Source organism: Drosophila santomea, chromosome 3R, assembly GCF_016746245.2.
Source record: "Drosophila santomea strain STO CAGO 1482 chromosome 3R, Prin_Dsan_1.1, whole genome shotgun sequence".
Classification (NCBI taxonomy): Eukaryota; Metazoa; Arthropoda; class Insecta; order Diptera; family Drosophilidae; genus Drosophila; species Drosophila santomea.
In genome coordinates, this window is record NC_053019.2 from 19,826,728 (window position 1) to 19,848,469 (window position 21,742).

The window sequence follows — 21,742 nt, forward strand, 5'->3', positions numbered from 1 at the left end:
TCATATGTTTATATAAAATATCTCATCTTTATCACGTTTATGTCAGCTTTAAATTTCGGTTTCATTTCAATGAAATTCGTGTGCCTATTTTTTCGACCTCAGCTGTGTGGCCATATTCTCAGCGCAAGTATTATATGTACAACATATATTTAGCTGGGGACAGCAAAGTGTTCTAGTGCGACACAAAGGCAATTGCCGCCGCCTTGTTTTCTAATGTTGCCACAGCTGCACAGTGGGCCACACAGGTGACCAGGCGGCAGGTTCATCCGCTGCCACATGAAAATTAATTTTTAAGTGAAGAAAAAAAAAGAGTGGAGAATATATAAAGCGCTCCAAGTGGAGTTTAATATGCCGTAGATCAAAGTCAGGCCGTAAACGAGATGCCATTTACCACCACGCCACACACTCACATCCTGCCATTGTGCCGCGCCAGAAGAGAGTGAGCATCCGCATCCTGTGGGTGAGCATCCGCATAAACGTGGGTTAGGAGTTAGGAGGAGGACCACGTCCTGTGGCGGCTGTAGCAGCTGACTGAAAAGTGTCATTAAGGCGCAGGCACGCCCACACGCACTCACACGCTTAATAAAGTCAATTGAAGTCTCCAAGGCATCTATGTGTGCGTGTGTGTGTGTGAGGCAAATAATTTATTTTGTCGTTAAGCTTAACTCCAGCCATTGCGGAAAAAAGAGAGGCAAACTAATTAACTTGTTTAGCGCCAAAGCTGCGCCATTTCTACGCTCGCAGCTTAAGCTTAAGCGCCACTGCCGCCAAACTAATGAGCTCCTGTGCGCCACACAGCCAACGCTATATACACTTTACTATACTATACTATACCATACTATACCCTACTATACCCTACTCTACTATATACTAAAATGTATAGTACTCGGTTGTGCGGGTGCGACATTAGGAGAGAGCGGGATTGCCGGCAAAATTCTTCTAAAAAGTTGCGCCTGATTAAGCCCTTGCGGCTTCAGGGGTGAAAGTGGGTTTTGGCTGTGCAAATGGCTCTTGGGAGTCAAGCGTCTACTTTTGCCACAAAGTCTCTTAGGCAAAATTTCAACTTGCACTTGTGAAAATTTATTCAACTACTAGTAGTTGAAGGAACTGCAGTTCGGCGACTAATTGTTTATAATTTGTCTTCACAGCGTAAAGTTTCCGAATATCAAGAGCAGTAACTCACAAAATATGGACTTTCTATGTTTAATAACTTGCATTTAAAGGAAAAGCGGAACAAAGGATTATAGTAGCCTTTAAAAATTGATAATACTTAAATTCCAACTGACAGAAACTACTACTAAATAGTTCATAAATTATTAAAAACTAGTATAACTTAGCACTAAGTAAGGTATGCTGGTGCTCCGAAAGGTAATGCAAAGTAGTAACAATCGCTAGAGACGAGCAATGTGGTAAGTATTTGTATTTGTTCCTTGTCAAAGCTGGAATTTCGACAGCAGCATCTTTTTTTTTGCTGCTGCTGTTGCATTCGCTGTGGCAGAGCAAACTTTATTGCATACGCCAGGGCGCAATATGAGCCCGTGGCGGAAATGGCGTTGCAAGTCAAGCCAAGGCAAGTCAAGGCAAACGAGGCAAACGGGGCAAGTCAAGGCAAAAGAGGCAAGAGAAACAGAACCCGCAACTGAAACTGAACTGAAACAGAAACAGCTCAGAGCATGCAAAAGCAGTGCAAACTTGGCTTTCTGCGTCCCTCGGCTGCGCTTCAACGCTTCGCGACTCGGCGTCGTCGTCATAGTCGTCTGTGCGGGCCAGCAATTGCAATTTCATTTCCGTTCCCTGGCATTTTATTCCCTTTTTTGGCCTGCTCGCTGTGTTTGCAGTCGCCGTTCCGTTTATTTTCGTTATTTTCGAGAAATAAGTATGTATATTCGACTGCTGTTTCAGCCTCAGTCTCAGTCTCAGCTTCAGCTTCAGTGTCTGTTTCTGTTTTTGTTTGGTCTTGTTTTTCCTTTTTGTATACTTGGCTGCTGCACAGACTTTCGTGCAGATACGGTGAAATTCTTGCATAAACTTTGTGCCGAGTCGCTATCTAATTGAAACGGAGCAAAGGAATGCATTCCCAGTTGCTGGGGCGGAGTTGCAGTTGCCGCGGAGTAACAAAGTGCAACAGGAAGTGGGAGCGGCGGCAGCTGCAATTGAATTTTCCACGAATATGCAAAATGAAGCTAGAATAAAAATGTAATTTTCCCTTCCTGCGTGATTGCACTGAAGCAGTGTGTGCCAATGTTTTTCCAAAACAAAACAAAAAATAAACTAATATAATAGAAAAAGAAAAAAATAAGTGCCTTTGGCTGGGCTTTCTGCCAACAGAAAGTCAATCAGCCAGGATTCTGTTCAGGCTGTCAAAGTTTTTAGACCCTGTTTTTCCACTTGTCATTGTCTGTTTCCGGTTTTCTAAGACTCCTCGGCCCAGCTAATTGCAACTTGAATGGAAAACTTTTGGCCCGCCTGTGTGCCATTCAGAATGGGCTTTACTTTCATACCCGTTTCGCTTACAGTGTTTGCTTTTTTATACCCCTAAGGCAGCAGTTCGTCATTGGCAAGCGCTGCGTATACGCAATATTATTTTTACAACTGTCAGCAGTTAGCCTGCAAAAACTTTGCCTGGAGCCAACTTTTTAGAGCGAGTACAAAACTTTCGTTGACAATTTGTCAGGGATTTTTGACTATTTCCTAGAGTGCTGAGTTGAGTCCTGGGGAAACTCAATGCTGTGTTGGCGGCGGCAGAGACAATTTTCTGAATTTGATAACTGGCGGAAAAACTTTGGGCTGAGCTTTTAGTTTTTAAGTATTTTAAGAACATAATAATATCCATCTTGGCCCCAATTTTTGTCGTTCACGTACCCCGCCTAATTGCATAATTTGTATGCGGCATTTTGCGGCCGACTGCAATTTCGTTGGAATAAAAAGTTTTATGCTCTCCATGTCCTTAGTCAACGTTTCGTACGCATTTGGCATTGTGTTTTGCTTTTGTGCCGTAAATTATTATCGCCTGCATGTGGGCCCTTCCCCTTTTCCCCCTTCGCCCATCCTTTCAGCTGGGATCCAAAGGATGTAACATCCTGGCCAGCTCTTCGTTACCAACTTGCCAACTGTTATTATCTGTCTCCCTGCTCGTTCGTACATTCACGGTTCCTTACTCGCTCATCCTCTCCCTCTCTCTCTCGTTCGCTGTGTCTTGCTCTCTCGCCAGGATCCTAAATTCTCTGTGTCTCTGTGTGTGCGTGTGTGCTTGTGTGTGTGTGAGAGTTATCGCATACAAGCTATAAACTCACAGTCGAAGTAGCGAACGTTATAATTTATTTATGGTAATGCGTGCGCACACACACATTCACACTCGCACACACACACACGCTGAAAATGTCTCTGGCAGAAAGTTTTATGTGAGCCATACCTCAGGACCTCGCACCACACCCAAAAAGTCGTTTCGTTTAACGTCCATGCCGAATCCCTTTATCTCGCTTTTAATTTTTCCATGGCACCTTGCAGCAGAAATATTAAATCAACCATTTTCCCTCACCGCGTTTTCTCGACGTTTTGGCACCGGAAAAATCCGACTGGGCGTCGCGACATGAGCTTCATTTTGGCCATGTCAAATGCCAATCACAACATGAAGAGAAATTTAATATGGCAAATTGTAATGTCAGGAATGTTCGTCAACAAAGTCAATATCAAGATGAGTTCTTTTGGGCAAATTTGTGTAAGGGCAAGGGCAAACCGAAGCCAATGGACGTCGCGACGGCAGAAATTCTGCGAGAAATGAGTGGAAAAACAAGGTCGCCAGCATCACGCATTACGTATACGCTGTGTGGGCCCGCAGGATATCTTTTGACTTCGTTATCGAGTGGAAAGCGTTTTCATTATAATAATTTTTTTTCCATGCGAAGGCTTATTAATCAACGACAAAGTGAATACTCCACTGTACACAAAGGCCCTGCTGTTTCTGTATATATATGTAAATATTTTTTAACTAAAAGAGCAGACACTAAAATGACATGCAATTTTTTTTACTAACGTACAACTTCATTATACCATTACGCATTCAGGGCATTTTTTGCTAGGTTTTTGTGTCAAACGCAGACAACCAATTAATATGCATAATTTGTTACGGTTTTCTTCGTGCCCGAAATCTCAGCGAGACGGCTGTCAGCAAACTCTCCACGAGTCCTTGAGTCGTTGAATACTTGAATCCTGGGGCCATAAATAATGACAGCTTAACAGGCTGGCACTCAACTGCCAGACCATGCGACATACCATTTGACATGTGCTTAGCTGCCATAAAGCCCCAATGGCCCATCTCCCCGATTGAAATGCTGCCGAATATCTGGCCATTGTGTCGACTTGTAATTGATAGGCAAGGCGACAGGCTCGCATCTTCAATGTGGTATGGGGGATCACCTCTCGAAAACTCATTAGTTGCAATATGTGGCCAGATATCGTAACTGGACCAACCAACCCGTTCGGCCATCATCCTGCAGCTATTAATTAAAATTGCACAATTCTGTCTCAGGCATCCTTGGCTCTATGGCTCTATGGCTATGAAAATTTAATATTTGCCCGGCAGTAAATACAGATGTTGCTGTAGCAAACAAGAACTGACAACCGCACATACACACGCCCACACTCATCCACACAGATGAGCAGAAAGCTCGTCTTACATAATCAGTTAAGTGGCACACACATATGTACGAGGATCTCAATGGCCGGTTGTAGGAGTATCCTGCTTCAAATCCTCCAGCTGTTTGGAGCCTGCCACACAACAATATGAAAGTGAAAAATGAGTTTGCTCAAGCTTTGCTCGCCCTACGGGGTAAAAATAGTTTAGTTTCGCCTTAGCTGACATCGAAGTTTTGTTGCTTCAAAACCAATTTGTCTTATTGGTGGGTGGGTGGATTCGCAGTGCAAGATTTATGAAACATGGAGCTCTGCTGGAGGAAGAAACCATGTAAAGTGGCTCTTAGGCGGAACAAATACGTTTGCCCCGAATTCGAGTTAAGCGGTTAATTAGCGCTGATGATCAAAGGAAAAAACCAGACTCGCATCCTGCGGCTGTTCTATCGCATTACGTGTTCATGATTGCTCATTACAGGCGCAGAAAACGGAGGGGAGCTTTTAATTTAATGATTGGCTCGAAAACCTATTATTGAAGTTCCCAATTATGGGCCATTAAAAATGGCAAGATTAAAATGGAGATTAATCCATGGATTATAAATAAACATTTTAAATTTTTAATTGCAGGACAGTAATTTTATGCTAATTCCTTCGGTGCACCTACATTTGATATTTACTTTTTTTCTGTGTGCCAGCGATTGCAGTGGTTCTTAACCTTAGCTGCCAGCCATTTGCCATTCGCAGGCAGTCTGTGTATCCGTGTAGACATTGCTCAACGCTCGCACACACACACGCATGCAGGTAATTTGCTAATGTGTACGTGCAGGACTCGACTCCTGCCACAAAGAAATTAAGGATGGGGTTGCGATTGGCAAGGACGCAGGCCACAGTGCGATTGGGGAGACCATAAAGCAGACGAAAGCTGAATGCACAACAAGCCTGATAAGTGGGCGTGGATGTGGGCGTGTATGTGGGTGTGGGCGTGGGTGTGGGCGTGGGCCGGTGAATAAACGAGTAAAGTGAGTAAAGTTTGCAGCGGATTCATAAGTTTTCCTGCTCGTTTCGGTTTCTTATTTTTGTCGATTTTTGTTTTTTTTTTTTGGCGAGGGAGAACAGAGAAATTGGTATGTCTAGTTCGAGTCATATTTTCTTCAGAGCAGGAGCTGTGTCACTCCTGGGAAATTTTGCATCGCACAAAAGGCAAGAAAATTGCTGGTTGCAGACATTTTAGCTCCCTTGCTGTTTTTTTTTTTTGGTTTGCTGGCATGCAATATGCAAATCTCTTTAGCCGGGCAACCGTGGGAATGGTCCTATAGCTATAGCAATTGCAATGCTAATGAAAGCCCAACGAAACGAAGTGCCCACCGAATGAGAACTTGTTGTCCGCACCTGAACATTGAACTGAACTGTACCACTGAACTCCAGTAAGCTCCGGCTGAGTGCTGCACCATTTGGAACGATTCCGGGCATCCTAAATAGGTGCTAATGCCGGGCCCAAATAGCCAGACAGCCGAATACTTATGTCGTTAACTTTTACAGCCGTTTTTATAACTTCTCGGGCCATGATGTCCCTGCGGGTGCACACACACACACACACACACACACACAACATCCAAACACACAAACGGACAAGCAGAGATCCTATTTAGCATGATTCAAAGTTTCGCCTGCGTGCTGGCAATTTATGCAACAGTTTGACAACATAAAAGTTTATTACATAACTTGCACTACACACGGAGGTCAAACGGATGCTGAGACTGAGAACAGACATTATCCATCTAGTGCCCATAAAAATGGACTTTAAGCCACTGGCCAAAACGGGGGAGGTGTTAGATCTACAAGTAAAGCTGTAATTTTGCCACATTCTGATTTAGTTCTTTTAGTTCCAGTTGCCCTGCTGGCTAAAATATGGAGGTGTGTCTGCGGATTATATGTAGTACAGTGTATGCAGCACTAACTGCCGCTTATAAAAAATTATGCATATCAACTTTATGCGCCTGGCAGCTATTTCACACACACACACACACCCACATCTCAGCTGAGATGTTTGCACACAGCACTGCAAAGGGAGCTATGTTTTGCATACATTACGCATACGCAGTGTGTACGGCCATTGTGTGAGATACGGAGCCAAAGTCTGCGCCCCGGGCCTCAGCTTTTTTGTACTTTATTCCCCATTTTATTGGCATTTTATTTTGTGCTGCAGACAACTTCAGAATTTCCCAGCGCTCAAATCGCAAAATGCACAATGCAAAGATTTATTTTGTGCTGACAAACACAGCATCATTTGTTCGTAATCGATGGATAAGAGCATCTGACTTTCAGACTTCAGAGCCAGTTCAGAGTGCCAGTTCCACTGAGTGCCAGTTTGTCTGGCTGATTATCCATATGGGGATGGGGGAGTGGAAAACTATGAATGAGTGCGGATTATTGCATAGCTGACAGGCAGAGGGAAATGTCTGCAAATCAAGCGAATTCCAAGGCTGCTAAGCTAATTTATTATCATTTTTACGACTAATGCAAGGCTTACAAAACGAATCCAAATTGGACCGGGAAATGGAAATGGAAATGGAAATGTATACCATGCATAAATCATAACGAAATTCTATGGCATCCTACGCCCAATCTCCCAGTTTGGCGTGTGTACATATCTCTGAGCCATCGCCTTTTGTGCTTGATTAACGTCAACTGTTTATGGTTATTTATTTTGTGCGGCATACTTTCATACTTTTATACTTTCAGGTTTCAGGCCATTTCCTACTGGCGGGGATTACTTCCGCCTTTCTGCCAGATAACCAAGCAAATTACCCTGGGATACACAAAATATGATTTCATTTATTTATATACGCCTGTTTCGGGCAAGGCTTCCCCGAAGATGTTTGCCTAAATCTTAAGCCGAAAGCGATTCTGCCCCACAATTTGTCTTGAACTCGGTGGCAAGTAAACTCTGACTTTTGCCACAAACTTTTCAATTAAAAAGCAAATCGAGGGGGGCTAACAAAGTTCCAGTCGCGTGTGTTGAAAATGCAGTGTCACAGAAATTTGTGAAATTTTGCATTCCCCCTAAACTGCAGACAATTTGGTTATATAAACTTTTCGAATCATTTATTCCATTTTGCAAATACTTGAAAAGCCAAAAGTTGGTGAAATAAAATGTCAAATTTATTGCGATAAATGAAAATGTGCGATTAGACCATATAAAAAGTAAGCGCAAGGAGTAAAATAATGGCAGCGAAAAGAGATTTTGAGGACATCAAAGTGAAATTTATGCAGAAACAAAAGCTGAGGCTGTAAATTATTTGGTTCTTTGTATGGGTGACACGCACGAAAAACACAAATACAAGGACACATGTGGATTCGTTTTGTAGACTGTTTAAAATTCTGCGTATGTGGTGCCTGCCAAAAATTTCAGATGCCTTGTTTCGTGAATTTTTTCCTCCTTTTGCTATGAAAACTTTTGCGATTCGCAATAATTTTGCTCGAAGGCCGAACTGAGTGTTCGTATACGTGTGTGTGTGTTTGTCGAGAAACACACACTTGCTCAGCAGACTATTAGCACACACACACACACAAATGCTTTTGGTGGGGACAAACGGAAACGCAGGAAAATATGGTAAAACCAAAATGGCAAACAAAACAAACACAGCACAACACACAAAACGAAATAGAAGAAGCAATAATAAAGAAAAAAAGAAAGAAAGAAAAAAGAAGGAAGCCAGATTCTGGGCACCGAAAAATAGACACCCTAGTTGTGCTAGCCCAAATTTGTTCCAAGAAAAGTGAACATATTCAATTTCCTTCTGAAGAAGAATACTTTTATGACGATGCCTTAAAGTATGCAGCCAAGTGGATACCATATTTAGTGTGTTAAATTATATTGCATACTTTAAGACAGCTTGAGTAGACAATTTCAACTTCAGTGATTTCAGTAGAACGCATAAAGAGTGCAATTACCAAGAAATTTGCTCAGCTTATATACGGTCTGAAGAAAGTTGCAAACTTAGTTCTAATATTCAAATACCCCCTTGAAGTGTATGGGTGAGAGAAGAAAACTAGTCCAAAGCGAAGAAAAGCTGGAGAGAAAGCAAAGCGCCTGGCAAATAATACAGGCAAATGGGCGAGAAAACAAAGCGACGACGTTGCGTCTGTGACTAACAGTCATCGATGGGGAGGCGGATGGGGTGGTTTCTGGGTGCTTATTGGGTGGCTCTTGGGTGGTATTTGGGTGGCTTTTGGGTGGCTTTTGGGTGGTATTTGGGTGGCTTTCAGATGGGTTGGGGGTGGTGCGTGTGGGCAGAGCGACTGAAAGCAGCTTAGCGCTTACTTCATAGTTTACGCCAAACGCAGCCAAACGACAACAGAAATGCCAAATGCTATTGATTTTCCCCCATATTTTGCCTGGCACTCGTACATGGTATCTTGCATTGGGCCTGCTTTTGGATCGGCTCCGATATCCGGGACAGGTGCGTGCTAAAGACCTGAACAAGAAGGGGAGTCAACGATAGCCCGGCTGAGCCGGGTCAGCTCCTCGGAGACGGGAGCTCAGGGAACTCTACGGCTACTGCAAATCGGATTTGCGTGAGTAATTGGCACGTCGCATTCGCTTTTTGGGGCCAGAAAACGTAGAGCCGTAAAAAACAAACAACACGACCGGAAGTTGTTGGTGTGAAACCTCAGCAACGACGGCCTGGGACAAAAAGTTAAACAAATAAAAGCGCAATTGCGTTATATATGTCCTCGAACACATCGGAAAAATGGCCTTTTTTACGCCACATAATATCTATGATTTCATCCAATTATGGCGATCAGATTTAATTGTAAACAATTAAGCAATTTGTTTTTAAGCTTGCTGGTAAATTGTGTTTACTGCAGTTTTAAGATTATTTAGCTTTTATTAAAAGATTTTGATGTACAGTAGACATAGATCATATGAAAAAGTATGTAATAATCTTTTAAAAGCGACTTATATCAGTTGACATCAAGATGGTATAGATGAGTTTTTCTCTGTGCATTCCGCACACTTGCGCCTCGAAGCGTTGGCAAATGTCAGCAGTCAGCTTAAGGCGTATTAAGTAGGAGACAGACAGGAAGAGTGGCAAACTGGGAGGCGGAGACGAATAGGAGACTCAGACGGGGAAAGCGAGTCTTTGGAAAGCGGTGACAGTGAATGAATGGGGGGCTAGATAGCTTAGATAGCTGGGATAGCCATTTGGGACTTACCTCATCGATAAACTCGAAATCGCCGCCCGTCTCGCCGACGTACTTCTTCTTGTTTCTGGCCTCGGTGCTGCCAATCAGGCTGGATGACATCAACACCAGCGCCAGACAAGCGCTGGCAATCAGCGGCGAGTGCTTCATGCTCGACGTCCGGGAACGGGGAACAGGAACCGTAACGGGAACAGGAACAGGAGATGTCAGCGGTGGCTATGGAGGAAGTTCTTCAAGCGATGCGCCCTGTTGACGGGTTCCGCACTCGCTAGTCCAAAATGGCTGGTGGCGATGTCCTGTGGAAAACTACAGACGCCTCCGGTTTTACGCACACTCACGCACACGCACTGCCGCTAACCACGCACACACACAATCACGCAGCAACTATGCTAAGCTATGAATGCCAATGAGTTGACTCTGGGCTCCAGTTTCTGTTTTGTGAATCTGCTTCTGTGTGTTTGCTCTTGCAATCGCAGGCGCCTCCGCGGATGAAGTGCAGCCTGGTCACGAAACACTGGGGAACTGAAGGCGACGCGGCCGAAACGTAAACTGAGCGCCTTCGAGACGAGCTGCCAAGTGACAGCCACCATTGGAATTTTGCGACACCAGCTCCGAGGGCTAAGAGCGCAGAAGGATGCGCTAAGAGAGTCGCTGGAATGCCTGGACACCAGCAGGGTTGTCACAGCGCAGTTGACGAAAGTGAATCATTTGAACTAAGTTTCAATGAATCATTTGAATTAAGTTTCAAATAATCATTTGAATTAAGTTTCAATAAATTATTTGAATAAAGATTTTAATGAATCATTTAAATTTAGTTTCAGTGAATCATTTAAATTAAGTTTTTAATGAATCATTTGAATTAAGTTTCAATGAATCGTTTAAATTTAGTTTCAAAATAGTATGTTTTCATATTTTTGAACACTTAATCGCTATAAACAATATCATCTGGAAGTAAATCCCATACGTACACTTCTCCAGCCGTTTTTCCAGTGTACCCCACTGCGTATGCGCAATGTGTCCTGGCTCTCTCTTGCTCCCACATCACCACCAACCCCTTGCCGTTGGAGCAACAACTGCCAATCCCTTCCAGAATGCCACCACCAACAAGGCAGACAGCGACTAGAAATGGCTTAAAATCGATTTTTTGGACTCTCTTAGAGCCACCAGCATGGCCAGTGCTCTGGAATGCGGTCTCGAAATGCTCTTACACGATAATTGCTGGAGCCAAGGCAGCGGGTCGTGAACCTGCCACTGGCGCCCAATGCGACTTCGCATCCCAAATGGACTTGAGTTCTCCATTTTTTCGAGTGTCGCTGGCTGTTGATTTTTATGTATTGGCGCTTGGCACACTTGGACCGGGCCAGCGCCGCTGCTGTTGGCCGGGAAACCCCAAAACCATTTAACGCGTCAGCATCAGAGCGTCTCAAAGGCTGGCCAACGCTGGCCCCGTAGTTGCGGAGTCCCAGCCACGTTGTAGCCGGAATGAGGGCCCGTAGGCTCTGTCAGTTTCAAATTAATAGCCACGCACACACTCACTCTGTGCCGCTGAGCGGGGTGTGCATTTATTATGTGAGTGAGCCTATGCTTGCCTACTTTCGTCCTCGTCCTCGTCCTCATCCTCCTCCTCGTCGCCGTTTCCGCGCTGCTCCTCCGTCGTTTCTCTATTATAATGGCATCATTGACTTGTGCTTTGATGGCTGCTTTGGCCAGGACAGGGCATCGGTTGGCCTCCTCCCTCGTGAGTGTGGGTGTGTGTGAGTATGTGTGTGTGTGGGGGACTGGCGTCCACCTCCACTTGATCCCCATTTGGGCACGGACGGCTGGCGCCGGTTGCGGCCTTTTTTGAATATTCGGCTCACACTTGCTGCTGCTACTTCTACAGCTACTGCTGCCGCCTTCAGGTCCGCCCTTTTGCACTTGGGGCGCGTTACTTGCCGAATTTTGTTGGCGACCATGGGGCCTTAAACTCCGCTTGGCTGGTCACAGAAAGAGGCGGCGATTCGGTTGTAAAATGTTCATTTTATTGGATTTCCAAATGATTTTCAATCAACAAGTCCATGTTATGCAATATGTAGTATGTGCACAGTTATTGTTATTGTTTCGCAGGCATTGCAGCAATTGCTAATCAAATTGATTTTCAATGACTCGATAAAATGGCTTTTGACTACACGCTACTAGCAAGACCTGTGCTTCATGTTACGGCTTAAAAGCTAAACATTGTACAATAGATACATGACACCGCTTTTAACGTGACTGCATAAAGCACATGCTTTGATTATTAACATAAAACAAAAACTGTATGGTAATGTGGTGGATTAATAATTATTTTTTGGTTAGTTACAAGTCTTAAACGCTTTCTAAACGAATGGAAATGCCTGGAATTGATTGTTAGTTTCGGCTGGGAAGAATCGAACCCTAAACGTAATGTATATATGTATTTGCGACGTGCAGCAGCTGCTTTTTGTTCACTGGGCGCCTAATGTTGCTAGTTCGTAATTTTCTCTAGATCCTACATAAAAATATATATATATCTTGTATAAAAACGTGAATACTATTAGCTGCGCTGCTGCCGACACTTCTTTTTGGCCGCATTCATGTTATGGCTAATAAAAAATTGATCTTATGCCAGAGATTCCGTTTACGTTTTACAAATGCACTTTAAGAGATTCCATGCGGCTGACAATACGACGACGCAGCTCGGCGTATCTGCAGAAAAGAAGTTTATTCATGTATGTAGTAGTAGTTTATTCATGTAACCCACCTTTCCTTTATTTTGGCCACTTCGCGGTCAACTTCTTGATCGTAGCGCTCCAGAATAGCACGGCACTCGGGCAAAGATAAATTCAAAAATTGAGCAACTTCATTACTGAAATGAAACAGAAAAACGTGAGCGAAATTCAGTTGAAAAGCTTTGTATTAACTTGCCTGATTTCATCAGTTTTGCGAGAGTCCACTAAAAATATGCGGGCCACATCCTCATGAGGTCCCAAAGTGACGCGCGTTATCAAAGGATACTCGTCGTCCTTGAGACGCTTCTGTTCACCATTGTCGCGAACAATAAAGAGGGAAAAGTTGCCCGGCGAACTGTCCACCTTGTATTTCTCCAGCACCAAGTTGATAACCTCTGTGGTGGTCACCATTGAGGAGACCCACACTGACATTTGAGAACCGTAGGGCGGCGTGAAAAACGACGTCTCCCGATTGTAGTAGTGACCATTGATAGAGCACCGACGTTTCAGCTTGGTACGAGAGCTATTGATAAACAAGTTGGAGTTACAACACAATCTCTTCATTAAAAACTTTGCGTAACTCACCGACGATTGCCACTGCGTCGCTTGATGGCAGAAGCTCCAGTGCGTGGGGGTCTTCTCAGCACGACTCCATCTTCCGTCACATGCAGCCCAGCCGATCCCTCTCCGTCTGGAGCATCAACGCCCTCGCTCGCAGTATACAAATCCTCGGTTTGCGTAAGCTCATCGCCGGCAGCTGCTCCACTGGTTATGGAAGGACCATCTGTCCGACTGGACTCACCTTCGCTGGCAGCAGCCACATTCTCTTTGGGATAACAGTCCATTTGGATTTGAATGTACCGGGGTGGTATGTCGCTGCGTCTAATGGTGGCCAAACGTTGGGGACGCAGCGTGGCCTCGTCGTCGTCATCGCTGTCGGAGTACACAAAACAGCTGGGTCCCGATTTGGAGCGGTTGATGCCCTTTTCGAACAACTGCCGCCCCTGCTGATATGGCTTCTTTTGATCCCTGCTGGTTACTGTGGCGGATCCACTCTTCTGTAAGGCGTACTGACGTTGTGCGGAGTGAGGAGAGCCCACACTGCTGCGCAGATTCATGGTGTCGTTTATTAAAGTGGGATCTATTGAGCGCAACGCATGCTCACAATTAAAGCTTTTGCTCATCACTGAATTCTCGCCGTAGAGCTTAAGGGAGTCATGAATGCGAGAGGGATCGATTGGTTGATTACGCTTAAGGGTGCCCTCATTGGGCTCTGTAAACGAGTTGGCCCCATTCACATAGTCCTGGTGGACACTACGTTTAAAGTCCTCGAAATCAATGGGCTTCAGGGTAGCGTCATCACAAGTTTCGTAGTTATCCAGGGACGTCTCAGTTGTGGACACCGTTGTGGTATTCTGCGTATTGGTATTGGCGGTCAACGAGCCCGTGGCGGTCATAAAATCATCCGTGCTGCTGGTTTTTGTCGATGCCGATTGGGTTGAGCTTGATTCAGTGGTCGTAGTGGTCTCCGTGGATGTTTTACTAGGCGAACTGTCGCTGGAGGATTGCGACGATGGCAGCTTCACCGGCATGGTTTCGTAAATGCGATCCTTGTCATTGTGACGTCTCTCTACCTGCAGCAGATCGTCTATGTCGTCCCAATCCAGTTTCTCCAGATGGTCCAATTTGGAAGGCAGTGTGCTGGACACACAACTTGTGCTGGCCGTTGGAGCCTCCACCAGGGTGCCAGATGAGTCCGTCGTGGTTGTATCCTCGTCGTCGTTGCACACCTTACCATTGGTCTGCTCTTTGCTGTTGGCTGTGGTGTTGGCCGAGGCATCTTCTGGAGTAGTGGGCAGCTCGGAGATCTCGTTCAGGCTACAGGAGTCGAAGGTCATGCTCTCGGAAAGGGAAACATCCGTGGATAGTTGATCGACCTCGGCTGTGGTGGTGGTGGGCGGAGCCAGCGACTCGCTAGCTTCGTTTTCCTTATCCGAACTGCTTTCCTGTGGGTAGAATTGCATTAATTGTGTTTTGTTACATTCTAAAATCAACTTACATTGGCAGCTTTGGATACACGGCAAGAGTTCCTCTTGCGCACTAAGATGCGCTGATCATCGTCCTCCTTGAGGTGAATCACTCCCTGCACGCCCCAGTAAACTCGAAGCGCACCTTCCAGCACCAACCGGTTGTTGACCTCGCGGCTGCGTATCTCCAGGCTTTTGTTGTCGTAGAATTGGTTGTAGACCTGCCCATAAAAAGGGAATTAGGTGAGTCATGAGATATGGGTAGCCTGCGTATTGCGTGTTGCACCTTAAGCTTGGACTCCAGGTGATCACGCGGGAGTGGCGGGCCATTGGCCTGAGCTCCGGTAGCTTTCTGGGCTCCCTTCACCCCGTAGCTTTTGTGGGATTCCACACGGGTGCCGTGGCCAAACAGCTGCGGTCCAAAAAGGGCGCCATAACAGGGCACATGGCAGTAGGGCACACTTTTGTGCTGAAAGGGAAACAAAGATGTATCAAGATCACATGATCGGCTGACTAACAGGTGATGCTCCTACCTCAGCATGCTGGCCGGGATTTAGGCGTTTGCCGCATTCCTCGCAGCGCAAACATTCCGGATGCCAATCGTAGCCGATCGATTGTTTACGTTCCGCTGTGCAGGGCATAAATAAATATAATTTACAAGTTATTTACGGATCGCTGTGCGTATGAGTGTGGGTGCATTACCAAAGTAAACGGGTTTGCCGCACTTGTGGCACTTCCACATTCTGGATTCCAAACAGGTCCGGGCTAATGATTCCTCCGGGAATGGGCGTGTTTCACTGCTCCTCCGATTTTAGAGAGTTGTGACGTAAAGTCGTCAAGTTGTATGCAAATGAGGCGATTTAAAGCGGACACGAAACGCAAATAGAACGCTGGGCAAGGGGTAAACACATGAGGGGGGCGTGAGACTCTGATCGGTCAGTCGGTCAGCGGCGTTGGTAGCCGTGCGAAACTCATAGTTTTATAAATGAAACTGGCACTGGGCACTCCCACACTTGGTGCACGGGGCAGGTGCATCGGGTTTCGGTGCGTTCTTGTGTGGATAATTGCACTTAAACCAAAACAGCACCAGCAGAAAGAGAACAGAACAATGAAATGAAAAATGGCACTTGTGCAGCACTGGCTTCGCATTCTTATCGCAAAAGGCGGGCACCCCGAAATCCAGCGGTGCTGTCAGATGATCTATTTTGTAGCTAGATTTGACCTGGCTAGCGGTAGCTTGAAAACGATTTGGTTAGTTTGGTTTTCTTAAAATGTTTTAACTTTTATTTTAAACAGTATTTGGCCCAACTACATTTATGGAAGTTAGAAAACACATTTGTTGTTGTTTCTGTTCTTTTTGCAATTTGAAGTTGCTATTTGGCTACTTCTTAGCTACAAAAGTTCGCAACACTAACTATAAGAGCTGATAGAGTTATTTGTTTTTACATTAAAATCTTTCTCATAAGCAGTATTTTAAGTGAAAAACAGCACAGACAAAGTCCTTAGTATCAAGTCTTATATCATGCGGTTAAATTTAACAATTTAAATTAAGAAATCAGCGAAAGCAAAAAAGCCCGCCAAAGTGTGTGACCATTCGTAGCAGCTAGATTTGTTTTCGCCTCGAGTGCGGTCACACCGATCTGCTCGAGTAGAAAGTGAGACGTTTTAATTTGTTGTCTCTGCGCGCTGTGTAAATTTGGTTAATTTGGCCCCGAATCGCGTAAATTGGCGAGTTTCCCTAATTAGGGCCAGTGCTCAACGTGTGTGGCCGTCGATTGCCAGGGATGCGATTCATCCCCATAGCTCCGGCTGCCCGCAATTAGGTTCTCACAGAGCCGCCCTCGAAAATCGCGTATCGAAATCCCCACTTCAGCCAGGAAAGCAAAGCAGAGCAGCAGCAGCAGCAACAGGCCAACAAAGATTTACGGGCCTCAATTAGCGGAGCGAAATAGCCAACAGTGCAGTGCAGGTGCTGCGTGCGTGGTGGCCAAAATGCGCGCCACCATCGAGTTCGAGGAGTGCCTGAAGGATTCTCCCAGATTCAGGTGGATATAAGCTCCAGCCCCTCTCCCCCTCCCTCTGAATTCGCATTCCAAGTCGCTATTGGACTAAGATTTGAATTGCTTCATGTAGCGTGACTGGTTACTATCCAAAACCAGATACAGCCGCACCACCACCACCACCCAGAACCCTCCTCCTATACCTCCTACACCTCCCCAGCAGCGGCACCTGAAAACGCGGCTTAATCATCCATCGAACAAACTTTGTCCCGTCAGCAGTGTGGAATGTGCCTGCCCCTTAATTTCCGCAATTAAATTGCCGATGCTCTCGTCTCCGTCCGCAAACGCTGCTTCAATGCTTTGCCGCTGATTGATAAGATTTCACCCAAATTGACGCTTCTCCACTAATCGTGTCCAAAGACAAAAGCTTTCCCTCGTAAAACGGTGCACAAAAGCGGCTATAACTTGTTTGCCCAACAGCCCCATCCCAACTTCTCCACTTTTTAGCACCTGCTGCTGCAGCTTCACTTGTAGGAAAACAGGAAATGAAGACTATCTTGGGTTCCTCTGCACTTCTTTTATCAAGTGTAGAAGTACGAACTTGACCTTGGCTGCTTGAATTCGAAGTACACTACAATAAATTATGTGAATCATCTTGCAAACATTTCTGCCTTGCAAATAACAAATAGGGAATCAGAAATATCAGAGATATTGCCTAAGATCTTTAAAGTAAAGCATTTTGAATGCTCCAGAACTAGGCAGATATACACCACGTTTCAGTTAAATATTTTATACATATGTGCATATTAGAGATTAAACTAGTTTCTAGTTTTCTGTAGAATTAAACCATATAATTTTTATCAAAAACATTAGCCTATTGCGCATACCGCCTAATCTTTTGAATGACACATACTTAAAGATACAGCTTTCGAAATCAATTTGTTTAAAATAAAAACAGTATGTGATAGAAATATTATATTAGAAAATACTTTTCATAGCAACGCTGCAATAGAGAGACTTACATTTGAAATTAGCATGTAGCCTCGGAAAGAGTACGACCAAGAAAATAAATACAAAGTTAAAACAAAAGCAGTGCCCGACAAATCGATGGATGGATGACACAGGGGAAAAGACGAGAAAAGCCCGAGGAAGACGCAACAGAGTGATACAAAAACTTTTCCCCGGGGATGGGGGGTATTCCCTATTTTGTGGCGACTCGTCTTCAATTGGAAGAGCAAACAGCGCTTTAATAAGTCCACATAAATTAAAAGTGTCAACATAAACAGAGGCAGAGTGAGAGTGGAGGAGACCCAGCGATAACTTCTTTGATTAAGCGAGCAGATTATATTTACCCTGCTCAGCCAGTCAAAGGCAATTTTAATCACCAGCTTAACCAAGCCGATGCCCATCTTTTGTTTACATCTCGCCGATATTGTGCTAACGTCTTCGATTTGTTATTTTGCTTTTGTCCTCCCCCGCAGACAATTTGTGTCCAAGGAGGAGAGCGACATCGAGCACTTGGAGCAGCGTTTGGAGAAAATCATCAAGCTGTGCAATGTGGCCGTGGACTCGGGCAAGGAGTATGTCAAGAACCAGAGGTAAACAACCCACTGCGCCATTATCCTACCTCATTCATATTCATTGGCATCGATTTGCCATATTTTTGTCTTTTTAGCGCCTTCGCCATGTCCTTGTGGGATCTACAGCAGCACTTTCTCGACAACAAGAACGCGCACAATGCGCTTGGCAAGCTGATTCACTGCTTCCAGGTTAGCACTTCAGTGTCGTCCTAGTAGGCTATATAAACCCTGTGTCCTGTTTGTTTTTCCAGGAGATGAACAAGTTCCACACCATCCTGTTGGATCAGGCTAGTCGCACGGTGCTTAAAAATCTCAGTGTGTTCGTGAAGGACGACATCAACCAGGTGAAGGACTACAAGGGACACTTTCTCAAGGTCTCCGAAGGCTATGACAATGCGCTGATTAAAAACGCTCAGGTACGCTTGACTTGCAGTAAAGTAGATGATGATTCCTGTAGCTTTATCCTTGATTTTGTCTACATTGCAGGCCAGCAAAAACCGACCGCAGGAGATGCAGGAGGCTGCCAATATCCTTTCTGCCTCCAAATCGTGCTTCCAACACACCGCTCTGGATTATGTCAACTATATAACGCTGGCGCAGGCTCGCAAGGTCCCCTCAATACTATCCACGGTAAGAAAAGGGCTAGGTGCCAATCATAATATTGCTTATCGGCTTTCGACTGCCATCAATGAAGTGCCCCCCACATGCACTAAGTATATAACTTGCTGTGGTTTGTTATTGCTATGACGTCACTGTTCTGATATCGATGTGAGCATGTATGGGGCTCATATCTAAAACCAATGATCAGCATGTTGAGTCAGTCGTTGCGCTGGCCAATTCGCTCAGTTGTCTATCGGGAGTGCGTGGAGCTGGTGTGCCGCTATCGGAGAAGGGTGGAGAACAATAGCTGCTATTCTTTGCATTTGGCACGTTTTCATGGTGGTCTCCTCTGCTCTTTTTTATTTCGGCAGCTGTTGGATTACTATCAGGCGTGCGTGACCTATTACCACCAGGGCTTCGACCTGTGCAACGACTTTGACGAGTTCTTCAAGAATATCAGCGAGGATTTGAACGCTCTGCGCGGGGACTATCAGCAGCTGGAGAAGGCCATGCAAAATCGCCATATGAGCGTGAATCGCTACTGCGACTCGAATACCAACAGCACATCCAACAAGATCGAGGGCTATCTATTCAAGAAGAAGTCCAAGGGCTTCAAGACCTGGTGCCGACGATGGTTCTACCTTAGCGACAACCAGCTTGTTTATAGGTGGGTGCACGCTCCCTTACTACTGCTATTCATTTAGTTCATTGAGATACATACGTATGCCATCCCATCTGCTTGCTTAGTTAATCAATCGTCTTCTTTTCGTTTGCAACTTTTGATTTTTGTGATGTTTTTGTTGTGGTGTGTAATGTGATGTGTTGTGGCCGTACGCTGAAGTGATTTGGATTCGCATTGCAGAAAACGCAGCAACGAGGACTCGTTCTCGGTCATGGAGGAGGATCTGCGCATCTGCAGCGTGCGCCCGGTGAACGAGGGCGACCGCCGTTTCTGCTTCGAGGTCATCTCGCCGACCAAGTGAGTATTTCATGTTTGATTTGTTATAGATAAAGATAATAATGGTTTTCCTCTTATTTGCAGATCTCACATCCTGCAGGCTGACTCCGCCGACATGCTTTCCCTGTGGATTTCCGCGCTACAGCACAGCATAGGTGCAGCCATACAGCATGACTCCACGCATCACTCGCGACCACAATCGACGAACACACACAACAACTCTCTGCCCGCAAAGCGTAGAATGTATGTTTGAATCACTCGTATTATCCAGTTTAATCATAACAAAAATGTTTCCACTTCGCAGCCACTGGGAAGAGTTTCTGAAAATACCGGGAAACGCATACTGCTGCGATTGTAGGAGCTCCGAACCACGCTGGGCCTCCATTAACCTGGGCATCACACTGTGCATCGAGTGCTCCGGTGTGCATAGGAGCCTGGGCGTGCACTACAGCAAGGTGCGTTCCCTGACGCTGGATGCCTGGGAGTCGGAGAACGTGAAGGTAATGATGGAGCTCGGCAACGAGGTGGTTAACCGCATCTATGAGGCACGCATCGGCGATGATTGTGCGCTGAAAAAGCCCACGGAGCAGTGCGAGATCGGTGTGCGCGAGGCTTGGATCAAGGCAAAGTACGTGGAGCGGCGGTTCGTTTGCGGTATGCCCAAACCGCAGGAGCTGCTGGCCAGCGAGACAGCCGAAGTGCTCAGCATAGACAGTGGTGGCGTGGTAGAAGACGGAGAAAGTGGAGGCAGTGGAGTCGCAAAGCGGGCCACTCTGTCGCTGGGCGGCACTCGAAAGTGGGCGGTGAAGAAACTTCGACGAAGGCAGAAGCAGCGCCCGATTCCAAAAACGCTGAGCGATGATCCAAGCATCTATAACACGGCCAAGACCGGCGACGAGTTGGAAGATGACGATGATGATGAATCCATCAACATTCCCTCGATGTCACTAAGCATTTCGCGCGATGATTTGCTTGTGATCGGCGATGATCTGGCTCTTGACAGATTAGAGACACCCGGCATTCTAGGCAGCGATCAAGAGAGCACCGATGGCGAGTCGGATGTGGAGTCGCCTTTGGAACTGCCCTTCTCGCAACTGGACGCCAACCAATTGCTGTACATGGCTTCGGTGGTGCACAATCTGCCAGTGATGTGCATGGCCTTCGCCCTGGGGGCCGATAAGATGTGGAAAAATCCCCAGGACCGGCAACGATCGTTCCTGCACCAGGCCGTGATCTCCGGCTCCGTGATGGCCTGCGAGTTTTTGCTACTTAACGGAGCCGCCATCGATGCTGTGGACGAAATGGGCTACAGCGCCCTGCACATATCCACGGCCAAGGGCCACATCGCCCAGGTTTATTTGCTGTTGAAGCATAAGGCTGCATACGACCTCTCCTCCAGTGACGGAAAGAAGGCTCTGGACATTGCGGTGGACCAGGAAAACGCCGACATTGTAACACTGTGAGTAGAATAACCGAGCTTCAACCCGCAGGATACATAACCATCCTTCTTTCAGACTCCGATTGACACAACTGAATGACGAGATTGGACCCAACGACGAATACAATGGGGAAGATGAGACGTACAAGAACGTGATGAAGGACTTCTCCAAGTTACCAGCCAGTCAGACGCGAGTTCTGCGCCAGCGGCATGACTCAAATACACTCGAATCGCAGCGCAGCTCGCTTACAAACTCCGACTAGCAGTGGCACAAGGGCCGGCAGAGTTAGAAACTTACTGGATATTATGGGAATTGTTCCGATTATTAGGCTAGCGTGATATTGGATTGTTATTGGCTTTATAACGCATTAACCAGGAATGTTAAACGGTTTCGACCTCTATGGACGTCGTTGCGGGCTTGTTTCCCTTGGTAATCTCATTTGAAAAGCGCTTCCGATTATACAAGAAAATATTATTCATTGCATTTTGCATTCGAATGGCAGGCAAGACCATTCGTTTTCTCTTAGGCGCATTTTGAGTCCCGTTTTTTTGGCGATTAGCTTAAGTTTAAAG

The 21,742-nt window shown here is 45.7% G+C and overlaps 3 protein-coding genes across 5 annotated transcripts in view; 1 reads left to right on the forward strand and 2 right to left on the reverse strand.

Annotated features, from left to right (window-relative positions):
- LOC120454501 (proteoglycan Cow) overlaps positions 1-10,400 on the reverse strand; it is a 44,812-nt gene extending 34,412 nt beyond the window's left edge. For both annotated transcript variants that reach the window (XM_039639854.2, XM_039639853.2), the window contains exon 1: positions 9,850-10,400. In XM_039639854.2, coding sequence (XP_039495788.1) covers positions 9,850-9,987 — 138 coding nt within the window. In that variant the 5' untranslated portion in view covers positions 9,988-10,400. The remainder of the gene's footprint in view (positions 1-9,849) is intronic.
- A 1,436-nt stretch (positions 10,401-11,836) lies between these two features.
- LOC120452469 lies at positions 11,837-15,711 on the reverse strand. The gene is made up of 8 exons (XM_039636706.2): positions 15,296-15,711; positions 15,127-15,221; positions 14,880-15,062; positions 14,626-14,814; positions 13,152-14,572; positions 12,763-13,089; positions 12,599-12,703; positions 11,837-12,543 (listed from the first exon to the last, which is right to left on the reverse strand). The coding sequence occupies exons 1-8, from the start codon at positions 15,333-15,335 to the stop codon at positions 12,483-12,485; spliced, it is 2,421 nt and encodes an 806-aa protein (XP_039492640.1). The 5' UTR covers positions 15,336-15,711; the 3' UTR covers positions 11,837-12,482.
- A 507-nt stretch (positions 15,712-16,218) lies between these two features.
- Positions 16,219-21,644, forward strand: LOC120451064 (arf-GAP with coiled-coil, ANK repeat and PH domain-containing protein 2). 2 transcript variants are annotated; one of them, XM_039634421.2, is made up of 10 exons: positions 16,219-16,638; positions 18,075-18,191; positions 18,269-18,362; positions 18,425-18,589; positions 18,660-18,803; positions 19,145-19,440; positions 19,615-19,752; positions 19,816-19,974; positions 20,036-21,190; positions 21,246-21,644. In XM_039634421.2, exons 1-10 carry the CDS (start codon positions 16,586-16,588, stop codon positions 21,430-21,432), a joined length of 2,508 nt encoding a protein of 835 aa, XP_039490355.1. In that variant the 5' UTR covers positions 16,219-16,585; the 3' UTR covers positions 21,433-21,644. The 2 variants fall into 2 exon arrangements, with proteins under 2 accessions (XP_039490355.1, XP_039490357.1); XM_039634423.2 differs by having other exon boundaries at positions 16,220-16,638; positions 19,636-19,752.
- Positions 21,645-21,742: the final 98 nt, after the last annotated feature.